Below are 25,727 nucleotides of genomic sequence, written 5' to 3' on the forward strand. Positions count from 1 at the left end.
CAGGCGTCGAAGGGTTCATGGCACACGGCGGCCTCGGCACCTTACAAACTCACGCCACGGCCAAGGAAGTCTGGGATAAAAATAAGGCTGAAGTTAAACAACGTCCTGCAAAGTTAGTGGCGAGGGATGTCATCTTTCCCCGTATGACGAAGCTCTACGGAAGGAAGGAATTCAACAAGCGAAGTGAAGAGAAGAAGCCTTTCTACCTTTTCGCTTGCCACGGCGGAGAAGATTCGACAATAGGGCCAAATACCTCCTCTGGGCAACAAATTGCCGATCTGTTTAACCGGCCGGTTTATGCTTACACGGGTGAACTCAAAGCAAATGAGCCCTATAAAGGTGCGCCACATAGGACTTATAATAGACTGGAGCAGCCAGGCGGAGTTGCTGCGGTATATGGTGAAAAAAATTGGAAAAGGTATGATCCTATACCAAAGGGAAAATAAATAAAACGAGGATTGCTAGAATACGGCTCGCCAAAGCAAGCATTGCTTTTTTAGCTTGAATATGTAGCTCTTATATATCATGATTCCATCGGCGCATTATACAGACCCAGTAGATACCGCATAACAATCTGATTAAAAAAATACAGGATAGCTACTCCTTAGTTTAATAAACGTAGAATGAGAATCACACGAATGTATATGCACTTTGATGAAATGTTTATAACGCCCAAAAATATCATAGTTCCGTTAACCAGTCCGTTCCCATACCATGAAGCCTTTTCCCTCATCCAATACACGTACACATGCTTGATTCTAATATGCTACAGCCGTTCTATCCTAAAAACTCCGCCAATTTCCAGTATACCATGATTATATAAATTGAGTCCGTGTCCGCGCGGTCTTTTCGTCCTCATCGTCACACTCCCCACCTACTAAGCGGTTTAGTCGATCAAATACCTCGCAAACAATGCAAAAAAGAGGGAAAAAGACATAAGTTTTGAAGCCGCGCCCAGCATCACGAACTTCGTCTCAAAGAAAAGCCCCTCAGTTCTTGGTGGCCCAGCATAAAGGCCAATACAGAAGCACCATGTTGAAAAATGTCGCTCTCGTTCGTCCATAGTTGCCATCCTGTCCAGCAAATAGCGCTTAGCTCAAGAACACTCGTAACGGTAGCAAGGGACATAGCCAATCCAGACGAGTCATCGCCGCCGCGTAAGATCTGATGAGTAGCACCTCCAATGCTACGAATGGCGATGACGCCAGCAATAGCTAAAATCGCAAGCCGTGCTTCTCTAGCATAAGGAGTTGTAATGACCAGTGGAAGGAACCAGGAAGGGAGGATGGCCATCAAAAAGTAGAGGTCATATTTGTGCGAGGACTGCGAACTCGAGAGGATGGGGTTTGAGTGGATAGGGATACTAGGAATATCGTCGTTCACAACGGTTTTCTCAGAGTCGGATTCATCGTCAATGACGCTGGCAAAACTGAAGCTCTGTCCAAGGGCATCTGCCAGCGCATCTGTATCGTCAGGCCCCTCCGGTGCGAAAAAACTAGGACTCTTAAAGTCCACGCTGCTCGCTCTCGGCATTTCCTCTCGCCTATCGTCCAAATGACCCATTCCGAAACCGAAACTACTCTCTTCCTTCTTTGGCTCAACCGAAAACGCCCTCTTAAACAGCGGAGCACCCTGGGGATGGCGCAATCGCTGTGCTGGGTTCGCCGGTGCAGGTGGTACCTTGAACCAAAATGGCCCACTGTCGGGCTGTGTGGGGGATTGGCCGAATGGACGAGCGCCAGGTTTAGACGTGGGAGAGTCTTGAAAAGCCCGGTATTGCGATCTTTGAGCATGCTTTGGTAGAGGGGACCAATCCATGGCATCAGGATCTTGTCCGCGAAGGGCCTTTTGAGGAGATTTGTCTGATATGCTGAAGCCGGCAAAAGAGAGTTCATCATGGGGTGTTTGGAACGGATGTTTAGTGAATCGAGGAGACGGCAACTGGTTCAGTGGTCGCTGTGGTCGCTGAGGAGTGGGATAGTTGATGGGCGATGGATTTTTGACCGGCGACGGGTTTGCCGATTCCAGCGCTTCAGTTAGAGCCTCGGCAAGAGTCTTCGGCTCTCGTATTTTCTTTTTAGGGGTCGGCAAAGGTCTTTGCTGGCCTGCAGATACTGTCTTCCTAGTTGACTTAAATAGTGGTGTCGTATCGACTTTAATAGACCCCCTGGCAAGATAGTAGATCTACAGTTTAGGTCAGATAATGGATGGTTGATATGAAGTGGGAAAACAAAAATATAAGCAGATAAATGACCACATACCAATCCCATAATGCTAGCCATTGCAAAATGCGCGCTCAGCTGTGCCGCAGTGGACTGAGCCTGGCCACCCTGCATATGGAGAACAGAGCGAAAGATGTACCGGAAGAAGATGATGAGACCTTGAAAGCAATACCACTGCGTGAATCCAAATAGATGCCGTGTAAACCCACGGATAAGCTGCACAAAGTAGGGATTCCACCAAGCAGAGAGGAACCCAACCCAGATACTCCACCCAATCAAGGCCTCAGCAGCGGGCAGGAAAGCCCGTAGCCAGTTCAACCATGCAATCACCTGCTTTGAAGTGCTCTCGTCGTCTGGATCACGCATGCCGCTCTCCTCGCGCTTGTCTAGCACATGTAATGCGCTTACCAAGTGCCAAACAATTTGAATAATAAAGCCTCCCCACCACAGCCATCGTCCCATAGCGTTTACCACATCAAGAGAGGTCATCCTCTTAGGAACTCTTCTGCCTCGGCTCTTTTCCATCATCTGTCTCAAAAATTCCGTTTGTGCAGTATAATCTGCTTTTTTTATCCGCTCCTGGACTTTAACATCGCAGTCTTCGCATATCTGAGGGTAGCGTCTCTCCAGTTCTTTGCGGTAGCGGAAGTATTTGCGCTCCAGTTCGGCGTAGTCGGGATGAGAAGGATCGTCGGGGAGATACTCGTACTGGGCCAATGACCTGGTAAATAGATGTTGGTTCTTCAGGCACGTAGCGCAGAAAATGCTGTCTGTGGGTGATGCTGGTCGAGATGGCAATTGTTTGACGAATCGCTTTGGCGTGGAAGATTCGAGGGCAGGAGGGTCGGTGACGTCGCCATGCTAGATGCATCTGTCAGCATCAATACCGTTCGGAGATGAACAGATACCACAGTTTGCGCCAAGTATAACTAGGGGGCATGTTTACTGACCTCGTCCAGGTAGTTTGTCGCATCGCAATGTGCGCAGAGAAAGTCGCGTATCCGGCCATCATATCGAATAGATGACCGCTTCCCACAGTAGAAGCAGGACAGCAGCCTCCCCCTCAGGCGCGCCATGGTTTGCCCTGTGCTGCCACTCAGTCACTCAGAAGTAGCCGCTATGTAGCCGATAAGCTGTACGATGACGGCCGGCGCGGAGAGGCGACGATGGGATTGGCAGAGCTGCAGCAACGGCGAATGCAGGGCGGCGATTTGATGCTGCAGCTTCGGTCTGGTGTTTCTAGAAAGTCAGCGATTCTGCCAGGCGGTCAGCGCCATAATTTCTACCCCAAACACGCTAGTAATCGCAGATTCCAGCGGACCATCGCTGCCACTAGAGCCCTGAAAGGCTAACAGCCCCGCTAAATGCTCTGAGCCCAGTCACGTCACTTCACTTCAGTGACGGCTTCAGATGATACAATAGTGCTACACGTAGAATCTCCATCTCCATCTACCTTCAATATCAATCACATTCGTTGTTATTCTGACATCGACTTTACATCCACAGAATATCCGCATCCATTTGCATAATCAAATTCCTCACTTGGACACCAAACAATGCCATCAATATGGCGTCTTTAGCCCCTGCATTACCGCTTTCCTCAGCATCCTCAACCGCCTCTCTCCCATACCATCTCACCATCCGCTTTTCAAACTCCCTCCCAGATCTAGACCTAGACATTGCGTCTCCACAAACCACAACAGTATTATCTCTGAAAAAACTCATAAGAGAGCGCCTTTCCTCGCGGAACCGCCTTCGCTTGATCTACCAGGGCCGCCTCCTCCTCGATTCCTCCGCCCTCAGTTCCAGCATCAAACTACCTCCTCCCCCATCTTCATCCCCACCCACTCATGAGAATAGTTCCAAAGGCAAAGGAAAGGGCAAAGCTGTGGACAATGGCGTGGCTCCCGTGAGAGTATACATCAACTGTTCCATTGGCGATGAGCTCTCGGCCGAAGAACTCGCCGAAGAGCAGGCTGCTGCGGCCAACCCCCCTGATGAATCATCGAGTGCATCTTCGTCTCATCCAAATGGCCATCCCTCATCATGGACGCGCCCTCGTCCACGAGGCTTCGACCGCCTCCTCCAAACGGGCTTTACGCAGTCGGAAATCGAGACGCTACGCACGCAGTTCGCCTCCATTCGCACAGAAGGCTTTGCGCCAGATGCCATGCCTTCGCCAGACACTTTGCGCAATATGGAAGATGAATGGATCGACAGCAACGCTGGGGGTGTTCCTTCGGCGAATGCTGCTGCCGAGGATGATCTCAACGGCATGTCCAACATGCTAGACGTCATGATTCGTGGCATGATGGTGGGATTCTTCTTTCCCCTGGGGAGTCTGGCCTGGTTACTTCGCTCAGATGTATGGAGCGAAAAGTGGCAGGTCTTTGTGGGCTCTGGAGTGGCGCTGAGTTTACTGGTGGGAGTTGTCATGAGCATCACCAATATATACTACTGAGGGAAGGTGTCCGGTGTACCATCTCCTCCTATATAACTGCATTATCGGCGTGTCTTTTTCTTTGGAAAATACAATATCCTACAGAGTGCCAGCTCTTGTCTATAATTGATCTCTTTTCCCCAAAGTTGTCTATTCCACGGAGATTTCTGACCCGCAAGTTATCATGTCAATTTATAGACAAAAAGAACCTTAAATTGGACTATCCACCAAATATATTACAGTCTCCCATTATTACATGTCTCTTCTCGATTTTCTTTCTTTCTTGTTTTTTGGCGCAGTTGGCTGTCTCCGCAAAATGCATATATGCAGTATAGCAATTCACGGGAGCCTAACACGTGAAAGTAAAACACTTCAACGTCCCATCAGTTGCCTGAGGCTGAACGACAGGGCAAGAACAACCAACGCCTAATATTACTCTATCTTCAAACAAGATAAGAAAAAACACAATCTAGAAATTATATCTACGTCTATTTCGTTTCTCATGGCATCATCCAGATTCTCTTCGTCGCTCACATCTTCTCCTTCGCCTCACTCTCCTGTGGAATGCCGGCTTCTTCATCAGACGGATGCTCTGTAGCCTCTGATACTTCCTCCGAGTTCGCCGCCTCTCTCGCGCGCAGTTTCTTGGTTCTCACCTCCCAACCACCAGACCAGCCTATCCAGCCTGTCTCATGTGGTCCTCGAACAAGAACAAGCAGCAGGCCGCCGCCAACAAGGCCAATGGACAGAGAGCCGCTTCTGATCCATCCACCACTTGCGTACAGCTTGTTTCCTACACCCGTTCCGAATAGCTGGCCGCAGAAAGTGAAGACCATATAAACCGAGTTGACTGAGTTCTGGGCAGTGGGCTCCACGTTTGCAAACGCCATCCGGTTGGAAACAGTCACAATGGTCATGCCCAAGTCTCCGATGCTGGCCCAAATGACAGGTCCTGCCAAAGAAAAGGTGCCGGTAAAGGTTCCAATACAAACAGCTGTGAGCAGGATGAGATGCCCTATGATCAAAGTGCCGCTCGGGTGCAGACGTGTCATGACCAGTCGTGAAAAGATTGGGCTAAAGAGAACCGGTGACATGCCCACCAGGGCGAAAAGACCAATGACAAGTGTCGATAGATGGAAGGGCGGCCCCGCGAGCTGAAACGTCAAGGTGGTCCAGAACGAAGTAAACATTCCCATGAGCACAAAGGAAATGAGCGCTGACTGTGTTAGCACTGGCTGCTGGAAAGGCAGTTTCACCATCTTAAGAAGGATGCTAGGATAAGACGCGCCCGGTCGCAACACGGGAAAGTCGGGCATGAGCAAGAAGGCAAGGAGCACAATTGCAAGCTGTAAGCCAAACGACATCCAGTAGATGTTCCGCCAGTTTGTGTATTGCGTCACAATACCAGAGAGCAATCGAGCCACCAGAATTCCAAAGACGAGCCCAGACATGACGATGGCGGTCATGGTGGGTCGGTGTCGAGCTGGGGCATAGCGTACAGTCAGAGGAAACATGAGTTGCGGTGTGACGGTGAAGAGGCCGACGACATAGGACAAGCCGAGGAAGAGCTCAAAAGTTTTTGCCAAAGTACAGCCAAGCCACTGTTATTCAAATTGTTAAATGATGAGATTTCAAGGAAGAAGAAAGGCAGCAAAAGTCTCATCAACTTACAAACAACGACGTCACGAGAACCAGGCTGATGATCATCGGCCGGCGGTGTACAATGTCGCCGATGGGGACGATGAAGAGCAAACCAGTGGCATAGCCAGCCTGCAGCAATGTTGGAACCAGCGAAGCCCGCTCGTCAGAAACACCAAAGTCTTGCGCCAAGATGTGAAGAATTGGATGGGTATAATAGAGGTTTGCGACACTAAAAGCTGCAACCTAGGAATTGTCCATCAGCATCTCCGTCGCAAAGGTCGAGGGCGTGTGAATCATACAAATCCAAACAAGCAAGTTAGAGGCCACGACATTTCAAAGTTCTCGTCTGCATTCCATCTCAACCACGGCGGTGTCCAGAGCATCTTGGAGAGGATCTTGGAGAGGCCAGTTGAAGCCTCTTCGCCCGTCGTGGTGTCTTCTCTAACCGCGGCCATTGCTGTCGGTTCCGGGAGCTTTTTGTCGTTCAAATCGTCTCTTCCCCCGCAATGAGAGCTGCGAACTCAATGACTTGGGCTCTTCAACGCCTCTGCTTCTCTTTTTATAAAGAGCAACTGCGCGCGCAAAACACGTCGGTGAATTTTTTTCTTGTCTTGACTGCAACGCTCTTCCGTTCCTTACCCAATCAACACAGTCGTGAGGGGCATAGCATCGAGCTGCTTATCTCCGTAACGACCTTCGGCCCATTGCAGTCCTCCTGACAAATGACCAATTTGTCAGCGCATTTGAGTTGCCCATATGCCTGAGATAGTTCTATTGACTCAACTTTATCAACATTTCTTCACGAATAGTAAGTTATGAAGCACAAAGCTTCCAAAATGGCTCAAAATAGACCTCTTTTTGATCAATTTCTTAGCCATTGTCCCGTTTTGGAAATATGCAAGGACCAATCACACGCAACGGGTGAGACCAGCGGGCCGTGCAGTCGCCATATCACCTCCACTAAGGCGTGATTGGTCCGCTATTAACTAATCTAAGAACCAATAATGAAGCTTCAGCCTTCAAAGAGACAATCCAGCAGCTTGTTTATGAGAGGAAGCTCACGTTCTCGAGATAATTCAGAGTATAAGCAGCTCATCATGAAAAATCAAGGCCGAATCTGCCACATGTCCACTATTCACCAGGCAAGCTTACAAACTCAGTCAATAATAGTCAGCAATAACATTATCTCCCTTCTAATCTTGGTTTTCTAGTGGCCTCCGACTTTATCACAGCGAGAAATTCCAGGACGCGACCTGACCATAACTTAATCCATATTCAATCCACCATTCCATACTACCAGAACTACAGCATTGAAAGCATACTTCGACAGCATTTTAATGCTGCCTCCATACGGAACATAACTAGCACACCACTAAGATCAACTCCTCTGAAGACTACCCTGGACACTACCAAGAGTAACATACATTTCAACGAATAGAGTCATTCTATTATTCTCGGCCGGGAACCTTCGATCACACATCTTATAATATTTGTGCAACCGATGCCCGCTGAGGTAGCCTGAGGCGTGAGAGACATTCGAGCTGTCCCAATCATCCAAGAACCGAACCAACATATTACACGGACATATTGCTTTCTGAACTTCGGCCCAGGTGAGAACAATTACATACTACACTTGCTCCAAAACGGCCAGCGGCTACGCCAAGAGGCAACTCTTATCGCTCTTATCGCGGCAAGGGTCTCATCAGGAGTGCTCTGTTATGCAATCACTTTCCAACGGCGGCATCGTCTATCATACATCCTTGTACTCGTACTACGGAGTAACAGACCTTCTAATAAACCCCAGGCACTACGGAGAAGAGCGATTCTACAGCAAATCTCAGAAAAAGCAAGGGGATGAGCAGCAGGGATGACACGTCGAGGCTGCCCCAGCGAACCGAGTCAAGGATCGGAGCAGCGTACCCTTTCACTGACCGTGGTGAGACTCCACTGGTCTGTGCCCGATCTTCACCTGTAACACATTTTAAATCAACGCGAGCCCTCAATTGACCGCCTCAAGAGCATCGATTGACTCCTAAGTCTACTCCATACTCCATACTTGGATTCTTGTCTTCTGAACACAAGTCTAATCTGGAACACTTATCCTTGTCCAGTCCCGGTTTCAATATCCGGCAGTCGGGCGTAACTACCTACCCTTGAATTTATGATGAACTATTGATTCATCACGTGAACCGGTAGTTGACTCCTTATCCGCCTTGCTGTATCCCTTGGCCACTTTGTGTCTTAAGTGTGAAGGCAATTGTTCCCAAGAGACAATAGTGTGTAACGGCACGGAATTCAGCTCTTGCAAAAGCCCGTACGGAACTCAATCCCAAAGGTAATCTTAATGCTACAGTCCTACCTGTAGGATGGCACAAGATTAGCGTTATAAATGACACCATAGCTTCTTGAAGATCATGGACATTTTTGGCCGTTCTCGCCACGTGCCGAGCGAGAAGATCATATTCAGCTCCACGAGGTCATTCCTCCTCCATCCAGGTGCCGGCGGAACCGAACTCGTCAAAGAGCTGAGAGCCCTATTCAAGAGGAGAGGCCCCACGATGAAGTGGTCTCGTGGGTTATCACGAAGTACGAACCAGCATCACAAGACAAGCTATCAAGAGCATCTTCTTCCAGCTCATGCGCCGAACTCCGTTCCGGGAACTCGGGCCAAGGAGGATGAAACTCTGGGCAAATCAGGCCGTCTTCTGGCAAAACGTTGCTGTCCGTTTTGATCTATCACATCTTTGCCTGGCCAATTTCTTGCAGTAGCTTGTCTAGAATGCAGGCACTCTGATGCTAGCACAATCGAGACTGCTGGGCATGACTCGGTCTCTGGAGCCCGCTACAATGGAGAGATAATTACAGTTTTATGAGAACCAGGGTCATGGAGCTGTCAAGGCAACGTCCACAGCTAGTTGGCACTCGGCCGCACCAATAAGCCGGTCCCTCCCATCCATTCTCCGCCGCCCATGGAGAGGCGACTCCCGCTTCGACATAACCTTCTGGACCTAAGGTTGTGGCCGAATCCAGGTGCTCCGTTTTACTGTATCGCCCCCCGCGCTATATACGTGTATATTCCAGGGGGCCGCACCGCGCGCACGGGTGCGCTCAGCTTTTGATCGGCCAACGGCATAAACGAGACAAACGGCCTCTGGGGTTTGTATTGTATTTGCAAGAACCTAGCGGTGGATTGCTGTTTTGGAGAGTCCGCGTAGAATATTCCCAATTTGTCAACCCCAGAGAGCAGGGTGCAGCCACCCAAAACCAGCAAGTACGAGTATAGCAAGCCTCCGGGTTTTGGCAGGCAATTTATATCGAACATGCATGTCCCGTCGCAAACGGACACTCTCAGCCGGGGTACGATATGCTAGTGCTACTGTGATAGCCAAACACTGCCCAGGAGGTGAGACGATGATACGCAGGCACGCGCAAGGAGAAAATAGAAGAGGGTGCCATCCCATCTTCTCCGCACTTCCAAAGGGGCTACCGTGAGCAAAGGTGACAAAACATGTCATCAGCACATGGCGTGCGACAAGACATCGAGATACTGCGCCTTTCAAACTCCGTACGGACCGGCAATAAGCACAACCATGTCTTGGCAGAGCTGAGAATGTGATGCATCACCCGGGCCGGGCTCGCCTTGGAGTGCACACTATATTATTGTCCAAGACATTTCTAGCTTAGAATAGCTTGCAAGGCGAGAGATGGCGTTTTGCCGTGTCCTCAGCTCGTGCGCCAAACAGACGGCAGAGAGCTGCACATCAGCCCCGAAAAGGGATCAAGTTCGAACGCTACTAAGACCACCATGGATACGAACGGGTTTGCCCTTTCGCTATTCTTTCAGGCCTTTTCGCTTCCTCCCTCCCTCTCCCTCCCTTGTCAAGCGACGTTTAGTACGTGCATGGCTTGTCGTCCTTTGCCTGGCACCTGGTTCTGCAACGGCACAAGTTGTGACTAGCAGGGATGGTAGCTCCGCACGCCGAGGCCACTTCGCCGAAGTAGTGGCGATTTTCAACAGCTTCTCCAATGATTGCGACTCAGGAATGTATCCATTCAGCTGAGATCATTCAGCTGAGATTGGGCACGTGGGGAGGCGAATGTACGACAATCGTGTTTTGGTATTTCTAATAGTGAACGATGCTCTATGTGTGAACCCCAGCCTCTATGATAACGACAAAGTCCCCCCCAGAGCCCGCCTCCACAACGACAAAAGGAATCAACAGCCCTCCAATGAAAAATGCCCGTTTCTTGCGGAGCGAATGGCCCGCTGCCCTTGTCTTCACCGCGGCTCAACCTCGCAGCCGGGACTGCAAATAAGTAGCCAGGGGGCAACAAAAAATGACAACTCCCGACACCTAATCCCAAATGATGATAGCTCACATGTATGCGGACATTACACCTTACATGTCTATTCAGCCACCCCAGTCACAACGACTCCGTGCCTGACTAGCCCCCTGCAGATGCATTCCCTCTTTCTGTCCTTGTGACCCCCAATTACCTGTAGAATCAACCTGCACCGGGCAACATGCTCCATCGCACACTCCGGAAAACTCAACGGGCGAAACTAGGGAAAGATGCCGGTGCGCTTGTTCCTTTTTTTCATGAGTCGTCCCATGCCCCAAGATCCTCCAGCCCGTTTTCCCTCTTTAGCCGGCAGAGAGAAAGAAGAGGGGGGATTTGGGGGTTAGTTAGTTAATAGCAGTAGTAACACAAAAGGAAAACAAAATCGACAAATAAAAAAGAGTGAAATAAAATTTGTAACTGAGTCGTAAACGGGGCATTGTCAGATGATCGTCAGGACTATTTCCCAGAATGATTTTTTTTTCCCTGTCGGGGGGCAACGGCGATGCCATGGTCTCTTTTCTTTAGTACGCGGCCGGCTTATCGACCGACAGCTCATCCTTGAAGGGATCTTCATGATATCGCGAGACTGGCTTCGCCGTCTTGACGAGCGGGATGTCATCGACGCTGGCGTGCATCCCTGGCGATGAGGCAATCTCCTCGTCGTCGAACTCGCGGCCCCGCTTGCCTCGCCAGTTGCTGCTGGTGAGCGTCCCAGACTGGTTTTGGCTGCGATCGCCCGACGCGCTGTTGCTTGCGTACGAGGTGACTTTATACTTGAGTATACGGAACATTGGGCCCAGTGTGGGTAGCGATGCGCCGATGATGAGCAAGGCCCCCTCGGCGACACCAAAGATGTCGAGATATGGAACTGAATCTGTAGATTGTCGTATATCAAGATTAGCCAATGTTGATCACCTTCAAGCGTGTACTCCACATGTTCTCTCTCTCGTCCTCTCCCCCCCTAGTCAATATGTACTCACATGTCCGATCCACAGCCATCTGTTCAAAGGCCTCTTGGAACACTGTAAGCTTGTAAATCGTCACGGCGCATGCTATTGCGCTGAGTCCAAGAGCAGCGCACACAGCCAGTCGATTCTTCAGAGGCATGTTGAGCCTCATAATAAAGGGAACCGGATAAAACGCAAAGAAGAGGTCGAGAAAGGCGGAATAAGCCGACGTCGCAAAGGCCAGGCTCGTCAAGACCTCTCCGCTCGCACACGAGCCTCCTTCAATAGTCTTGTCCCATTGGTAGGCTACAGGATGGCACTGAGCAAACCACCATATCGAGACGGCGAGAAAGCAGGCCTGACAGGTAAGCGCCAGGCTCAAGAAGAGAACAGTCGTCTTGGTTCCATAATCGAGGATTCGTTTGAGGATGGCAATGATGGCGAACTTGGGAAGAGAAAAGGACCAGATGACGACCGAGTTAATGATGGCATTCCATTTGATGGCTTGCTCAAGCTGCTCCGGCGACAGAGTCTCTTCTCGCCGCCCCAGGCCGTAACTAATGCCAATACTGGAGCAGATGCAGCTGACGATGAGGATAATGAGGCAGACAAAAGTTATAAAGTCATCGAGACCAAGACGGCCATATCTGCCCCGGTGAAAGCACGCTCGACATATTATGCGAAGTATGACGATGACTACAGGCGGAGAAGAGAGAAACAAGGCCTCAAGTTAGCAAACAAATGACATATGAGACGTTGGCCAGAGGGCGTGACAAACTTATGGCAATGGCTGTTAGGGACCAATTAACTCGGTTGGCCACGATGCCGAAGTCCTCAATCACCCCAAGTCCCATCTGGTAGTGGTGTTGTGAACCCGATTATTGTCCATCCATGTAATATCCGAGCCCACGCCAATGTGAGAGAGTGACGAAGCACTATTCTCGTCTCAAGAGGGCGCCGGGACGATACTAATAGGAGGTGGGATGCACCCTGTACTTGTACTGTAGCAACACAGGCCACGACTAAGTACCTCGTAATGCACCTCCATTTGGATGAGTACTGGTAATTAACGACAGCCGGCCTCAACGGCTTGCTCCACCCTCTTGCACAAGAGACGACGCCACCGCTAGCATTTACCGATGGGGGGAGCCTCATGCCGGGGACGTGGGAAGCAAGAGCGGAATGCACGTCACAACGTTCAGCTTCATCCCACGTTTAGGACGGCCGCCCGTCGCAGTCGAGCGAGGCTGGTGGAACAGAGCAGAGACAAGCCATGAGCATTACGGGGCTCTTGGGACCCCCCCCCCCCCCCCCCCCGGCTTGTGTGCTCCATAGCAGTACCTGGCCCTTCTCCAACATGGCCTCTCTCCCTTCTCCTTTGGAGAGCACCTTTCAGACCTTCTGTCACCGTCGCAATAAGGCCCAGTCTAAAACCCGGGCGGAGCGTCCCATCCAAAGAGAGATGGTCAGCCTGACTGATAAGATTGTCCAAGGAACATAATTTGGCCCCTTGGCTAAAGCCCTTCTCCACCACGGCCAGGCACGCCGCCAGCTTATTAGTCTCGCAGACTCATGCTAAGGCCAGCGCCATGAACCATTTTGGAATTCCAGCGCCGCAAGCGCGCGGGGAACATTGGGGACAGAAGCCGGCGTGCTTCGTATAAGTGGCATTACTAGTATGTTTGACATGGCGGTGTCGACCAAGATTCATGTTATTTGTGAGCTCCGTCAAAGTCCGTTATTTTGGCTAGGTGCCTGCGGATTCTCATTTCTCTACCCGTACGAGTACGAGTATATGTCACATACTTGTACATTCTCTTTTCTCTCTCTTTCTGTCATTTGCTGTAATCATTAAAAACCCGCTGGGTCGAGAACCCGAGCTTGGCACACAGCAAGAACCGAGCGTTTGACCAGGTTCGATTCGCAAGGCCGCGGGTTTTTATTGTTGCCCCCCTGGACATGATGGCCTTGTGGAGTATATTTGGTTCGTAGCAGCATGTCGGGCCCTCCGCGATTGGGTCGCTCCAGCTGTTGCGTTCTCTAGACACAGCCATCGCCTCTCTTCGCTTCTTTTCTTCTTTTCATCTCTTTCACTCGTATTGCGGTGGCGAAAACAATGATTTCTCAAATTGACAGGTTGATCCTCAAGGATAGAACAAAGAACCATGAGAAAACAAGAGAGCAAATAGGAATGGCATGTTCGAATCTGGTGACAGCATGCCTCAATCTCGTTTAAAAAAAAAGCCGATCCGATGCTGCTATTGCCGTTTTGCAGCCATGTCATGCGACACAAAACGGAAATACGCGAGACAAAGAAAATAAAGAGTACGGAGTACGGAGTAATGGAAAAAGAAATCGCCAGAACAGGGATCATGGACGTAGTGGGAAATAACGGCCAACGGTCGTGTTATCACCTATTAATAGGCTGTCACTTGAAAGAAGAAAAGAAAGCGAGAGAAAGAAGCACGAAGCTCCTTTACTATGTATTCGGATCATTCAGGCTCGCCGAGTACAATATGCTGCCTTGACTCATGGATATTTTCGTCCACTCTGAGCTGCAGGATATTAGTATCTGGCTTGATATTTTCATCGTTAAACAACATGCAGTGCTGCCTTTTCGGTGATCCGTCGAGCACAAGAGAGATCGTAGTTCATGTCCTCTGCCATACATCTGGTCGAATCGGCCTTGTTAAAGGTTGCTGCAGCGGCTGATCGTCGCATCGAATATACGGGATGCATCTATTCGCTCCCACGATACGGGTGGCCTCCACGGCAGCCGCATAAGCTTACGAGTTCGCAGTGCTGCTACTGATCCGTGCATTTGTAAAGGCATACTAGCACTGCCAGTGTGAGGGAGTATGGGTGCTGATAATGGCAATAATCGGCACAGGCGCAGCCCTATGGCAAGTCAAGCGCCCAAAAGCAGTTGTATGTGACGAGATGTCATATTACCTGTCATTTTCCGCCTAGACAGTGGTGCGAGTGACTGCTGTGTGATGAAATATTAATATAGCATATCCACATTTGTGTGTGATAGGCCATGCAGGTGCCAGTCATGTCTATCATCAACTATACCGGATGAATCATTAGGAGAGCCGGATCTTCCGCCGAGATTGCGTTGATAGTTGGCCTCCAGGCACGAAGCTTGTCCCAACAAGAACATGTGCTACCAACAAATCGGATTGACAGTTGGATATTCGGCTGCTGTTTTCGCCTGACTGCTAGTTTATTGATGCCGCAATGGCTTCCGAAAAGCGGGACGGCAAAGATAACCGCACCTGATGCTGCAAATCTTACGATGTAGCCGTCTCTGCAGCAGCTTTCACGCCGATACCCCACAAATCGGATACAAAAGATGGGCTCAAATTTGTGATGGCATGATTGGACTTTGTACTGGAAGAAGAGAGCCCCGGTTTAGCACAACTCCCATGGCGCTTTCGTGTCCATCCCTTTTCCAGCATGAATAGAGTAGCGGGTCACTGTTGTAGGTGAACAGCAGGCCAGCGCCTGATTTCTGACCCTCCGAGAAGAGTTTGTCAAAAGGCCTTGAGCAAACAGTGTTGATCTCTTTCTGTTGGCTGTTCGTCTCCCAATGGATCCAACGGTAGGTCGAAGGGGTTGTCGGCAAACAACTGCTTCAAAGATGCAGCCAAATAGGCATCATCCGGATAGCTAGAAAAGGGGGCTCAGTTCAAAGCCCACTCTAGTCCAGTTTTGCATCTCGCTTGACAAACCGCTTGACCGCAGTGAGAGGCAAGGGCAGTGGTGATTGTGAAAATCATTTCAGCATCACAATTTGACAGGGTTTTGTCAGTATGCCTGCAGTCATCCACTGCTCATCTGCGGAGTCAGTAGACGAGCCTCTTTATGCCCTTCCACATCAACAAGCTCAGGTGAAGATGCGACTCAAGTGAGCTTGAGCGCAGCATCGCTCAGAATTCCAACTCTTCCACTTCCATTCCGCATGTCACACACGTCTTGACAGTCATGCCCTCCTCGTTCTCGATCGTTCGCCCCCATTCATGCACGTGTCGACCCCCTCCGCCCACAGCATCGCCAAACTTGCTTGGCGCCCCATTCTTGTTGCCTAGCGTCCCTGCCTGTCGTCGGAATGCCTCTGTCCTCGTCTTGCGCTTTAGGTCCAGCAGTTTCTCTTTGAATTTGGCTTCTTTGCGGGCCTTCTTCTGTGACTCGCGCCGTTCATATTCTGCATCCAACGCCTCTGCCGAACCCCATTTCGTACCGATGGCGTATTCTTCTACCTGGAACCGCAAGAAGAGCATCATGTCGTGCCAGTGAGATTTGTGTGGGTTTGGCTTGTTTAGATGAGGAAGCAGCTCGGGATCCCGCAGCTCGGCTATCAAAAGGAAAGCGATATCTCGTCAGTGTCACAGATTTCACAAATCCGCAGCGACGGTATGAGGTTGTTGGACTTACGATCTGTCAAAAGATAGTCTTCTTTGCACTCTGTCTTGGTTAACAGAGAATATTTTTCGGGATATTTATCTTTGCATTTGTTGCACACACAGACGTGAAAGACTTCTTCCCACACAAAGTCAATCTCCAGACTGCCACACTCTCTGCATTTCTTCCTCGTCTTTTGGTCGTCTAAAACGCTGATGCCAGGCTCAAAAGGACCTGCTTTTAGTCTCTTCAAGTTTTGGATCGTCTTTTGCTTCTCCCATTCTTGAATCGTCATGCCCTTTGGTCTCTGTTCGTCTGCCTGGCCGGGCTTCTGAGCACCTAGCGCATAGTTGTGAGGATCGTCCTCCATAGAAAGAAAGCCACCTTTTGTATCCGTCATCGAGCTCATGTTGTAGTCGACAAATTTGGTAAATTTGCGTGCCGGTCGCAGGGCCGCCTCGTCGCCCACGTTGCGCCCATCACGATTGTTCCCTCCCGCAATATCTCCCGTCGAAATTTCATTGAAGGGCCGTTTTCCATTCGCAGGCTTCGATACGTGCACATTTTCGGTGGGTATGAATCCGGCGGCCGACTTGGGAAGTATGTCCGCAGTTCCCGAGGCACGTTCTTCGGCCTCTCGATGTTCACGGATGGCTTTGGCTCGGAGACGACTCTCTTCCTGTAGTATTTCGGTGCCCTGGTTAGCCAGAGATCTCTCCTAGAGGCCCAGAAACCAAACGTACTATGCGCCTTGTCATTTCTGGAGTTTGCGACGAGGCAGCCTGCGGTTTGCTCGCAGCCGCTGGAGGCGTGACTGGACGCTCCATTGCTGCTATGTAACGAAACTTGCAAATACAGTGAAACAATGGTTTAGTAAGATTTTACAGCAGACCAAATGCCTGAAACTCCCAGCTTGGAACTCTGCGCGTGATCTGGCCGAACTGTGAAGCGTAGGATGATGAGGCGCGGGAGGGGCAAAGACGTGACGCAGAAAATCGCCCACTTAACGCGAGGTAACGTGACTTGGTAACATAAGTCAAGACAGTCTTAGTAAGTTGGCAGAATACTCTGTACTAGGCATCTAGCAAGTAATAATGGAAACACTCATAAAAGATAGCTGGCAACAACATGGGACATGTCACTGAACATGCGAAAGGGCAAGGAACAAACAGGATGTTAGAGATTAATCATTACGGACGAGAATGATCAAAGATCAAAGCGCCAGATAATATATTTCCCAATGCAAAGGTACTATACATTATCGAATCCGAACCCGCGCCCAGTGGAGCCTTTTTGGCCTGCTCATATATGGTACATCTATTCTGTGGAATATTTTACTCCTCCTTGGCACCGCCACGACCGGCCTTCTCGGCAGCCTCAACAGCCTTCTTGTCGCTCTGGACGGAGCCGTTGGCACCCTGCATGGCGCTCATGAAGCTCTGGGCCGCCTTGAAAGGTCGCTTGAGATCACCAGAGGCGGGCTGGCCAAAGATGTGAATCTTGGCAAGGTTGCTCTCGAAGACGGACTTGACGGGGATGATGCTCTGGATGACCAAGGGGTTGGTGTACTTCATGTAGAGGTGCATGAAAGACATCATGGCAATACCCATCAGCTGGCCGCGCCAAAGCTGGCGGAGCTGGTTGGAATCGTAGGCGTGGATCGTGGTGGTGACGAGCTTGCCCTCCTCGGAAGAGCCCATTGGCGGGGGCTCAACGTACTTGAGGGTGGTCATGTCTGTGGGAAAGAAACAGGTATGTTAGCATTCGTGCTTGAACAAAAAGGCAGCGATCAGAGTGTCAATGCTTTTGCGTGGCGTCAACTCAAAGACCAAACGTGAATCAGACGCACCCTTCTTCCTGTTGATCTGGATCTGAATGTAAAAGTAGAGAGCGGCGATGATGACGTTGCTGCCAATGTAGATGGCGCGGACAAGGTTGAGCACGTTCTCGTCCTCGAAGGGGATCTTCTTGGTGACTTGCATCATACCAAGGATGATCATGAGGTTGGTGCTGCGTCCCAAGAATTAGCGAGTTGCTCCAAGGCGTGTTCCTCACGCGGCCATCGTTGTTGCGCCATCACTTGACTTGCGACGAGGCTTTTCGTGGCTTCTCGTTGCTCATGCCTCGTCCTTCGCCTCTGCGACAAACGAACGGAATCGACTCGTGATGTGTTGTGCACTTACATCTGCGGACTGATACCCATTGTGGCGGCGACTGCAAGCGCAGTGATGCTCCAAAGAAAAATGTAAAAGAAAACGGCGAACAAAAGAGTCCGGATGCTGGCGTGAGAGGGATGGAATGTTCCTCTTGGGAGGGAAGAAGCAAGGCGTTTGTTGCTGTTATATTGCAGCCAAATTTTTGGGCTTGCTGGCCTTTCCGGCGATGGGCACCACCTTTTTCCGGGGGCGAATCGGGCGCCCCGCTCTTAGCAGATAAGGCCAACGGCGGCGGGTGAAGGCGTGCAAGCCTCGCATTCTTTTTGTTTCCGAGGCCTTCGATTGAGAGAGGCTGCAACTGCAATTGCAACGACAACAGTCTGGTCAATGCGACTCGGTTCCTCAAAGAGACTCAAGTGGCCAAAGCGTTGAGATTTCCAAATTCGTCGAATTGAAGTCCTTTTTTGTATTCTGCCTCTTTTGTTTCCCACCGAAATCTCACGTGCACGCAGAACCAAATCTCCACGCTTGACTAGTCCAGACCGCAACGTCCTTTGTGTTACATGCCAGAGCTATCGCAGCAATAGTCCAGCCTGACAAGTGTCGGCCAGAACCAACGACTATTTCTTTGTGACACCATGGCAGGAAACTAATGATGACTACGCTATGTGATGAATGCGTCGTGAATGCGTCGTGAATGCGTCGTGAATGCGTCGTGAATGCGTCGTGCTGCTCCTACGCCACCGGGATTCCATGAACAACAGCTCTTCAAAGACGGCCGTTGAAACACAATGATTCTGCTCCACTGAGGGTGCATGGGCAATACTAACACTTCAAAGACTGCTGCCGAAAATACATGCTGCTACTCCACTGATATTCCAGAAACAGCAACTCTTCAAAGGCCGTCGCTGAAAAGCCTTGTATCAGCCCACCATATCTCTGTGTTGGACTCTCTCCAAATAGTCAAAGACTCAAAGCTTTTGCTTTGCCATTATGCCAAGTGAGGACTTCCCGAAAATACCCAAGCATCTGGCTTCAATATCTCCGAATTGGAGTATTTAAGATCGAGGGTATGTCGTTGGAAATCCGCCCTTCTCTCTCGTCACCACATCACGGAAACCACAGAAACCATATCTACCGCTTCAGCATAACGATACGCCTCATTCAGATACAAGATATATGTTTTCGCACTGGAAGAAAAAGACGAAGACGAAGAAAAGCTTGAAGATCAAGTCGAAGACAACCTGGAAGATGTGTGAAGGACATTCTCACGGCTCTCACTCCTCCCACGGAGGCCACGATCACGATCATGATCACGGCCACGGTCACGGCCACGATGACGATCATAGCCATGGCCATAGCCACGGCCACAGCCACGGTCATAGTCACGGTGGTTGCGGCGGCTCATCTCATAGAAACCTGCCGCTCAACCCCGAAAATGTCCAAGTTGTTAAGCCGGAGCCAGAGAAGCCAACATGTCCATGCATCGGCACTGGCTGGGTTGCGCCGACTGCTGGGCCGTCATGTTACCCAATGGTGTGCTGCTACAAGGAGGCGCCACCCAACTTCGACTGGCCGGCCCTCCCTCCCGGCTGCTGGCCGGTGTCCAACTGCTGGCCAATGAATCCGCCGGCCAAGTGCCCTCCGCAGCTCGCCTATCAATATGTCTGCGGTCCTCCACCAACAGCGCCCGAAGATGTCAGGTTTGACGTCGTAGACACTAGCAATGGGCCCAACCGTCGTATGTACGGAGAGAAATATACCATTACGGTTAATGCCAACGCCACTTTGAGGGATCTTCTTCATCGATTCAATTCGAGGTCAACCTTGGAGGTGCTTGTTCGATGGAAAGATGGCAGGCTTGACAAATTGGAGGATGGAGTTTCGGTGGGCGACCTGAAGGGCCAGATCAAGCATATCATTGTCAAGGACCGGCAGCGTGCATATTGCTATTGCTGAGTACGCCATCCGAGTGGCCTATGGCGAGGCGCAATGGCGAGGACAGGGGAACAGCTGTTTTTGATGGATGTCGTGATGAGCTTGAGAGGAAACGGTACGACGATAGAGTTATGAGTTTGACTAGCTTGTTAGATGGTATTCGCACCTGCTTGTTTTGCTTTGTTTGCTTGCTTGCTTGCTTGTTTGCTTGCTTCATGTTGTTTGTATGTAGCATGGCTGGTTTACCATGCCAAGAAAATCACAATATCATGCAGTTTCGTATTCCAAACGCCCGTTGTCGTCGTGATTGCACAATTCCCGGAAAAGTTCCACCAGTCAGTCATCATGAAACTCTCCGATGTCCATCTCCCGAGCAAATGCAACACACGCGCACATGGCAGCGCCTCCCCACAGCGATGGAGACGCGAGCCAGGGTTGTTTAATTAACAGGCCAGAATCTCGAGCGCATCTTCTGCAACGCCGTTGAAATGAGATCTATCCGTGACTCACGCACCCACTTTTCTTTAGGCAGAACAGCAGGGTGGTTGAACAGCCCGCAGTTGACAACTCTCACCAAACGCGCTGTATAGCCGTTGAGTCTCTTTCGCCTTGCCGTAGCATTATCCTGGGAGACGAGTTGTGGTATTAACCGAGAACCCGTTTAAGCATCTGCTCCGCCTAGTTGGGAACTTTTTATCCCGCCCTGCTTGTTTAGCGCCTGTTCTGCTAGAATTTAGTTACATTGTTCCTGTCTAAAAGCGCGCAAACCGTGGACCTGGCCTAATGAGGCGGGCTTCTTGAGCGCCAATGACTCAAGACAACGTTGTCTGTAGAGTAAATGCCCTTTTTGGCGAATGGAATGCCTTCAACCTCGGCACAATTGACAGATGGTTGTTTGCTTGCCCATTTTCTCTCTCTTCTTGTAAAAAGAAAAGAGAAATGTGAGCATGTGCATTTGGATGCCTGGAAGTCTGCCTACGACTTGCACGAGTTCTCGCCAGAGTTTGGGTGGTGTTTTCTAAAAGACTTCGTATTGAGCCAAAGAGCGCGTGATTGACGTCGCTGCATGTAAGTGGCTGCATGAGCGTGGACAAGGGCCATTCGCGCCGGAATATTATCATAGTGCAGCAGTAGAATGCACACACTTGCATGCACATGCATGTGCTAACACCCAGAAGGGGGGGGTGTATCATATGAAGAGGCTGCTGACAGAAAGATACCTGCCCAGGTATGCTCTGTTGCCTACCTATCTGGGTACCGAATATGGGAGATGCCCGCATGTACCAAGAAGCCATCGCCATGAAGCAAACAGGCCCCCAAGTTGCCCGAAGTTTCGGATCCGGATCGATTGGATTCAGGGCGACATGCCCGGCACGGGGCTTCGGCTGTGGCGCAGGCCAGCGCCGCCACCAGCGCCGCCATCCATGCCCGTCTTGGCTCAAATTGTCTCGAACTGTCAGTTCCCAAAAGGATGTTGCTCGTATGACGGGCTCGTATCGCATCCTCGTATCGAAATATTGACAGTGCGGCGGCACTTGCGAAGCAGGGCGAGACAAGACAAGCTAAGACGGAGTCTCGATCTCCTACAAGTATACCCAGGGCGTATTGGATACGCTACCCGGTAAGCGCAAGGCTATGGGGATGAGACGACAGTTCCTTTTAGTGGGACGATGACAGCTTGCATTTGGAATCTCGGGGTAATTTGTAGACAAGTATTCTTTGTTATTTTAATTACCAGGTATTTTTATTTGCTTCATGGTTCATGGGGCAAGGCGGATGGCAAGGTTCATTACAAGGCGCGATGCTCTTCATCTTGAACTTCTCTGACTACAAGGAAATTAGAAGACAAATGGCTAGGCATATTCACCTATTCCCCTGGGGGAGAACTGTTGAATTATTCAAAATTCTCTTAGATTATTCACCAAATAGTCGCTACATCCGATACAGCACGGATAAGCCATCAGCTCCTCGCCTCCTTGCAGATCACCACAGGAGGATCTCCTCCTTCACGATGCATGGCGATCACGGTGAGATTCCCACGCCCAATCACATCGTACAGCTTACACGTAATCAAAGCTGTACGCGCACCTGATTAATAATAAACTTCAACGATGAAATGAAAGACCCCAAAACACCACAGCATCGTCATTGTACTACGTATTTAGCCATGCAGCCCTACGGGGCTCACCCAGTGGGAGTCCAGAAGCATACGACAGCATCCACTCCATACAGTAATACTGGCAGGATGAATGGAAGGATGAGGGCTAATAGGCTCAGCCCTTGCGGGATATGCACCCCTACGGCTATACGCCAGACTACTGGATACTAGGTAGGGCAAGCAATGCGCCTATTCGCACGGATTGCTCCGGAGCGGCGCAGGTGACTGGAAAGGCTGTGCTGTCGTTTCGCTCTCGGTCTGCCGGAATAAGTCCGTCCAACGCGCATCCTCGCCCTGCTGAGTTAATTGTAACGTCTGCGATTTTCCCTTGCGGTTTTTTTTTTCTTTATTTTGTTTTTTTCCCTGTTTGAGATTGTGACTTTGTTCTAATTAAAGAATGCGCCGATTCGTGATTCGCTCGCCGCTGCGTCATACCGTGGTGTTGAGCAAGGCCTTTTGTCCGGGGCAGACGATCCAGACCCTTCAGTTCTTGGCCGCATGACGGGGATTTGACGCTGATGATCAGGATACATATTCCCGAATAAGAAATGAGGGTATAGAGACGAGTCGAGCTATCACTATTACCCATGAAAGCCAAGGATGATTAGTGCTTCGTTGTTATCGCCATCTTGACAACTGTCTTGACTGTCTCAGTTAATACCCGAAATACGATGCGCCACCAGCCCCAGCCAAGCTCGAATGCCTCACAACTTTATCTTCATCTCGCAGGGCAATGGGGCCAGGCCCACGTCAAAGCCCGTAGGTCGCCGCTGACGCACTGCCACCGTGTCCGCCGTTTTCTCTCAATGGCCTCGCTGAAGTTTAATGGCACCTGTAATGGCACCAGGCTGGCTGGCTCCTTGGCCTTGCGGACTTTTGTTGTGGCACGCAAGCCACGCCTTTAGAGTCTTAGACTCAGATCCTGCCTCTTGTATGGCGCACTGGACTTTGTACGACTCAGTTGCAGTCATTGGCTGTTGGACTTGGCACTTGGCATGGCGTCCGGTGTACTCGGTGCTTATTCTGGGTTGATGGATGGATGAATTGACTCTTTTCGTGGTCATTCACCACCCCCTTTGGCTGTGACTCTTTGCGATGTCTTGCGATGTCTTGCCTTGTTTTTGCCCCGTCTTTTTTTTTTTTTTTTTTTTTTTTTTTTTTTTTTTTATTTCTCTCGTTTTCTTTTTTCCCGCAGATTCCTCGCCTCACTTTGCTTGACTCATTCGTTTCCTCGTCCCGGCATCCGATGAGATGAGGCATTATTCCCAGCGCTTTTCCCATCAATTTACTATGACTTGCTTCCATCATCCAAAGCTTCAACTGTAACCACTTTATTTCTCCCCTGCAATACTGCCACGCTCTTTCTGGCAGCCCCACCCACGGGAGCCTAGTTCTAGCGCAAAGACGCCCCACTTCTGCCCACCCCTCATTACCTTTTGCTCCACCGCCTGCCGCTTCCGCAGCCGGACCTGCTGACAAAGTGGCCTCTGCCCTATCACGGCGCCGGATTCTTTTCCTTCATCTTGGGCCATGAACCATCTCAACCTTCGATTCTTCCATCAACCGCATGATATGCCTAGCCGCTGCCGTGGTTCGCACAGCCAAATCAGGCTGCCGATGCTGCCACGCCCCCTGATCTGCTCGGCCTCTCTCCACGCACTCCCTCCAGGCCCCATCCTGGCTGGCGCTCCCGAATCTGGCACATCCCAGACCAGACAGACTGTCAACCATGGCCTCTTTTTCCCTTGGTGGAGGGATTCATGGAGGGGCCAGGGGAACACATCGCCGGTGTGGAGAAGGCCCGCGGCTGCCTGGCTGGCTGCTGTCAAATCCTCCGGCATCCCAATCGAGATATAAGAGGCCATGTTTGGCCTGAATTAACAGGTTGGTTTCACTATCCGTCCAGTCAATACATTGAATCATTCCATACTACGTCGCAGCATTATACGCATACCTGCCATACAGAGCCCTTGGTCAACTTGTGCATTGCATTGCATTGTATCCTGGGATTTCTTCTTCCTTTCTTCTGGGTCTATCAATGGGAAGATCTGTTGGCGTGCAACTACATCAGCACTCGTACTCTCGTTTACACCAGTAGCAACTGTCTAGGACAATCGAAGCAAACTTCTTCTTCTTCTTCTTTCGTCTCATCTTCAGACTTGTTGTTTCACCATAGCTATACGAGTACATAGAAAAGCCGGTGCAATCTATAGCCATGTTCAACACCTTCAAGTACGACCCCGAGACCAAGAGCGTCCAAGAGCTCAGGCGGGCCTCAGACCCCGTCTCTGCCCGGTCAAGTCAGCACCAAGCATGCAATAACTGCCACGCTAAGAAGGTAATAAGACGCAATATTATGCTACTGCCAAGCAAGTATTTCTCCTTGTTGATGATCTAGCGCTAACCGTCAATTTCCCTCGTACTAGCTCAAGTGCAGCGGTGACAAGAGTGGCTGTGAACGCTGCATCGCCAGCCAGCTCCCCTGCGAATATACCCGCTCTCCCTCACGCAGAGGTGGTAGAAAGTCCAGCGGCAGAAATTCCACTGACAGCCGCGAGTTGGCAGGCGGTGACAGCAGCCCTGGCAGCCAGTCTGGCAAGTCAAGGCATCGAAGCAGCAAGCACCCCCAATATGCCGGGGCTAGCAGCAGCAAGTCCAGGGCCCGGTCTTCCAGGGACGAATACGGCGATGCCCTGGACCTTTTGGACCCTGACACTCTCGGTCCTGACGATGGATTCGACTTGCGCTCCCTGTCTCTGGACAACAGCGGTGACGCCATGGCTTCAGAGGGTGGCTATGGGAGCAGCGCTTATTACGGCCAGCAGCAGCATGGCGGAGGAGGCAGCTGGCAGCATATGCCCTCCCACGGACAATATGGCGAATACGCGGGCGCGTCCGGCTCCAGTGGTCAAAACTACGACGTTGGAGAGTACTACGGCAACTATGACGAGTACGGACAGTACCATGAAAACAACGATCCCCGATACTGGGGCGGCCAGCAGCAATAGGGCCTTGTCCTTTGTTCCCTTTGTGTTTTGTGCTTCATGCATTTGCATTTCCCCCCCTTTTATGGCCTTTTCAATTTCTCTTTGTTCCCTTTGTCTTTTTCCCACGTTAGATCTGGCCCCGAGCGGCCGTGTAAGTGAAGCTTTGGCGAGGACTGCAGCGCATCCGATTTCATGCCTAGAATACCCCTTTACAGCAACAACTTGTACATTTAGGAACCCCTTTTCTTTACTTTTCTCTTTTTTTTTTTTTTTTTTCCTTTTCCTTTCCTTTTTCTTTTTCGTCATTTCATTCCATCACTGTTCTACTTTTCTTTGGGCCACCGCATCATATCCCCCTTGTGCCACCCTGCATGACGAAACACGTCTGCAGCGTTCAGCCTTGGGAAATAGATGCTGGATTGGGCCGTGTACTTTTTGTTTCTTACACTTCTTAGACAGAGGCTATGCCGGTAATGGGCTTATGATTGGA

At 50.5% G+C, this 25,727-nt stretch overlaps 8 protein-coding genes across 8 annotated transcripts; 3 read left to right on the top strand and 5 right to left on the bottom strand.

The window, feature by feature from the left end:
* Nucleotides 1-960: 960 nt before the first annotated feature.
* On the bottom strand, nt 961-3,298 carry TRIVIDRAFT_65075 (uncharacterized protein; the record flags this gene model as incomplete). The annotated part of the gene is made up of 3 exons (XM_014094829.1): nt 961-2,184; nt 2,262-3,083; nt 3,173-3,298. 3 exons carry the CDS (start codon nt 3,296-3,298, stop codon nt 961-963), a joined length of 2,172 nt encoding a protein of 723 aa, XP_013950304.1.
* A 518-nt stretch (nt 3,299-3,816) lies between these two features.
* TRIVIDRAFT_17430 (uncharacterized protein) lies at nt 3,817-4,668 on the top strand (the record flags this gene model as incomplete). Its single annotated transcript, XM_014094830.1, has 1 exon — nt 3,817-4,668. A coding segment is annotated over one exon (852 nt), but the record flags the coding sequence as incomplete, so codon positions are not given.
* A 246-nt stretch (nt 4,669-4,914) lies between these two features.
* Nucleotides 4,915-7,051, bottom strand: TRIVIDRAFT_214697 (uncharacterized protein; the record flags this gene model as incomplete). Its single annotated transcript, XM_014094831.1, has 4 exons — nt 4,915-4,940; nt 5,327-6,263; nt 6,334-6,546; nt 6,603-7,051. 4 exons carry the CDS (start codon nt 6,756-6,758, stop codon nt 4,915-4,917), a joined length of 1,332 nt encoding a protein of 443 aa, XP_013950306.1.
* A 4,117-nt stretch (nt 7,052-11,168) lies between these two features.
* TRIVIDRAFT_39171 (uncharacterized protein) lies at nt 11,169-12,291 on the bottom strand (the record flags this gene model as incomplete). The annotated part of the gene is made up of 2 exons (XM_014095065.1): nt 11,169-11,521; nt 11,628-12,291. Coding segments are annotated over 2 exons (1,017 nt in total), but the record flags the coding sequence as incomplete, so codon positions are not given.
* Nucleotides 12,292-15,526: 3,235 nt separating this feature from the next.
* On the bottom strand, nt 15,527-16,825 carry TRIVIDRAFT_39247 (uncharacterized protein; the record flags this gene model as incomplete). Its single annotated transcript, XM_014094832.1, has 3 exons — nt 15,527-15,951; nt 16,032-16,677; nt 16,742-16,825. The coding sequence occupies 3 exons, from the start codon at nt 16,823-16,825 to the stop codon at nt 15,527-15,529; spliced, it is 1,155 nt and encodes a 384-aa protein (XP_013950307.1).
* Nucleotides 16,826-17,332: 507 nt separating this feature from the next.
* TRIVIDRAFT_65070 (uncharacterized protein) lies at nt 17,333-18,201 on the bottom strand (the record flags this gene model as incomplete). The annotated part of the gene is made up of 3 exons (XM_014094833.1): nt 17,333-17,733; nt 17,848-18,008; nt 18,182-18,201. 3 exons carry the CDS (start codon nt 18,199-18,201, stop codon nt 17,333-17,335), a joined length of 582 nt encoding a protein of 193 aa, XP_013950308.1.
* Nucleotides 18,202-19,147: 946 nt separating this feature from the next.
* Nucleotides 19,148-20,113, top strand: TRIVIDRAFT_65069 (uncharacterized protein; the record flags this gene model as incomplete). The annotated part of the gene is made up of 2 exons (XM_014094834.1): nt 19,148-19,154; nt 19,323-20,113. The coding sequence occupies 2 exons, from the start codon at nt 19,148-19,150 to the stop codon at nt 20,111-20,113; spliced, it is 798 nt and encodes a 265-aa protein (XP_013950309.1).
* Nucleotides 20,114-24,465: 4,352 nt separating this feature from the next.
* On the top strand, nt 24,466-25,258 carry TRIVIDRAFT_65068 (uncharacterized protein; the record flags this gene model as incomplete). Its single annotated transcript, XM_014094835.1, has 2 exons — nt 24,466-24,588; nt 24,677-25,258. The coding sequence occupies 2 exons, from the start codon at nt 24,466-24,468 to the stop codon at nt 25,256-25,258; spliced, it is 705 nt and encodes a 234-aa protein (XP_013950310.1).
* Nucleotides 25,259-25,727: the final 469 nt, after the last annotated feature.

This window comes from Trichoderma virens (genome assembly GCF_000170995.1).
Source record: "Trichoderma virens Gv29-8 chromosome Unknown TRIVIscaffold_91, whole genome shotgun sequence".
In the NCBI taxonomy this organism is placed as follows: domain Eukaryota; kingdom Fungi; phylum Ascomycota; class Sordariomycetes; order Hypocreales; family Hypocreaceae; genus Trichoderma; species Trichoderma virens.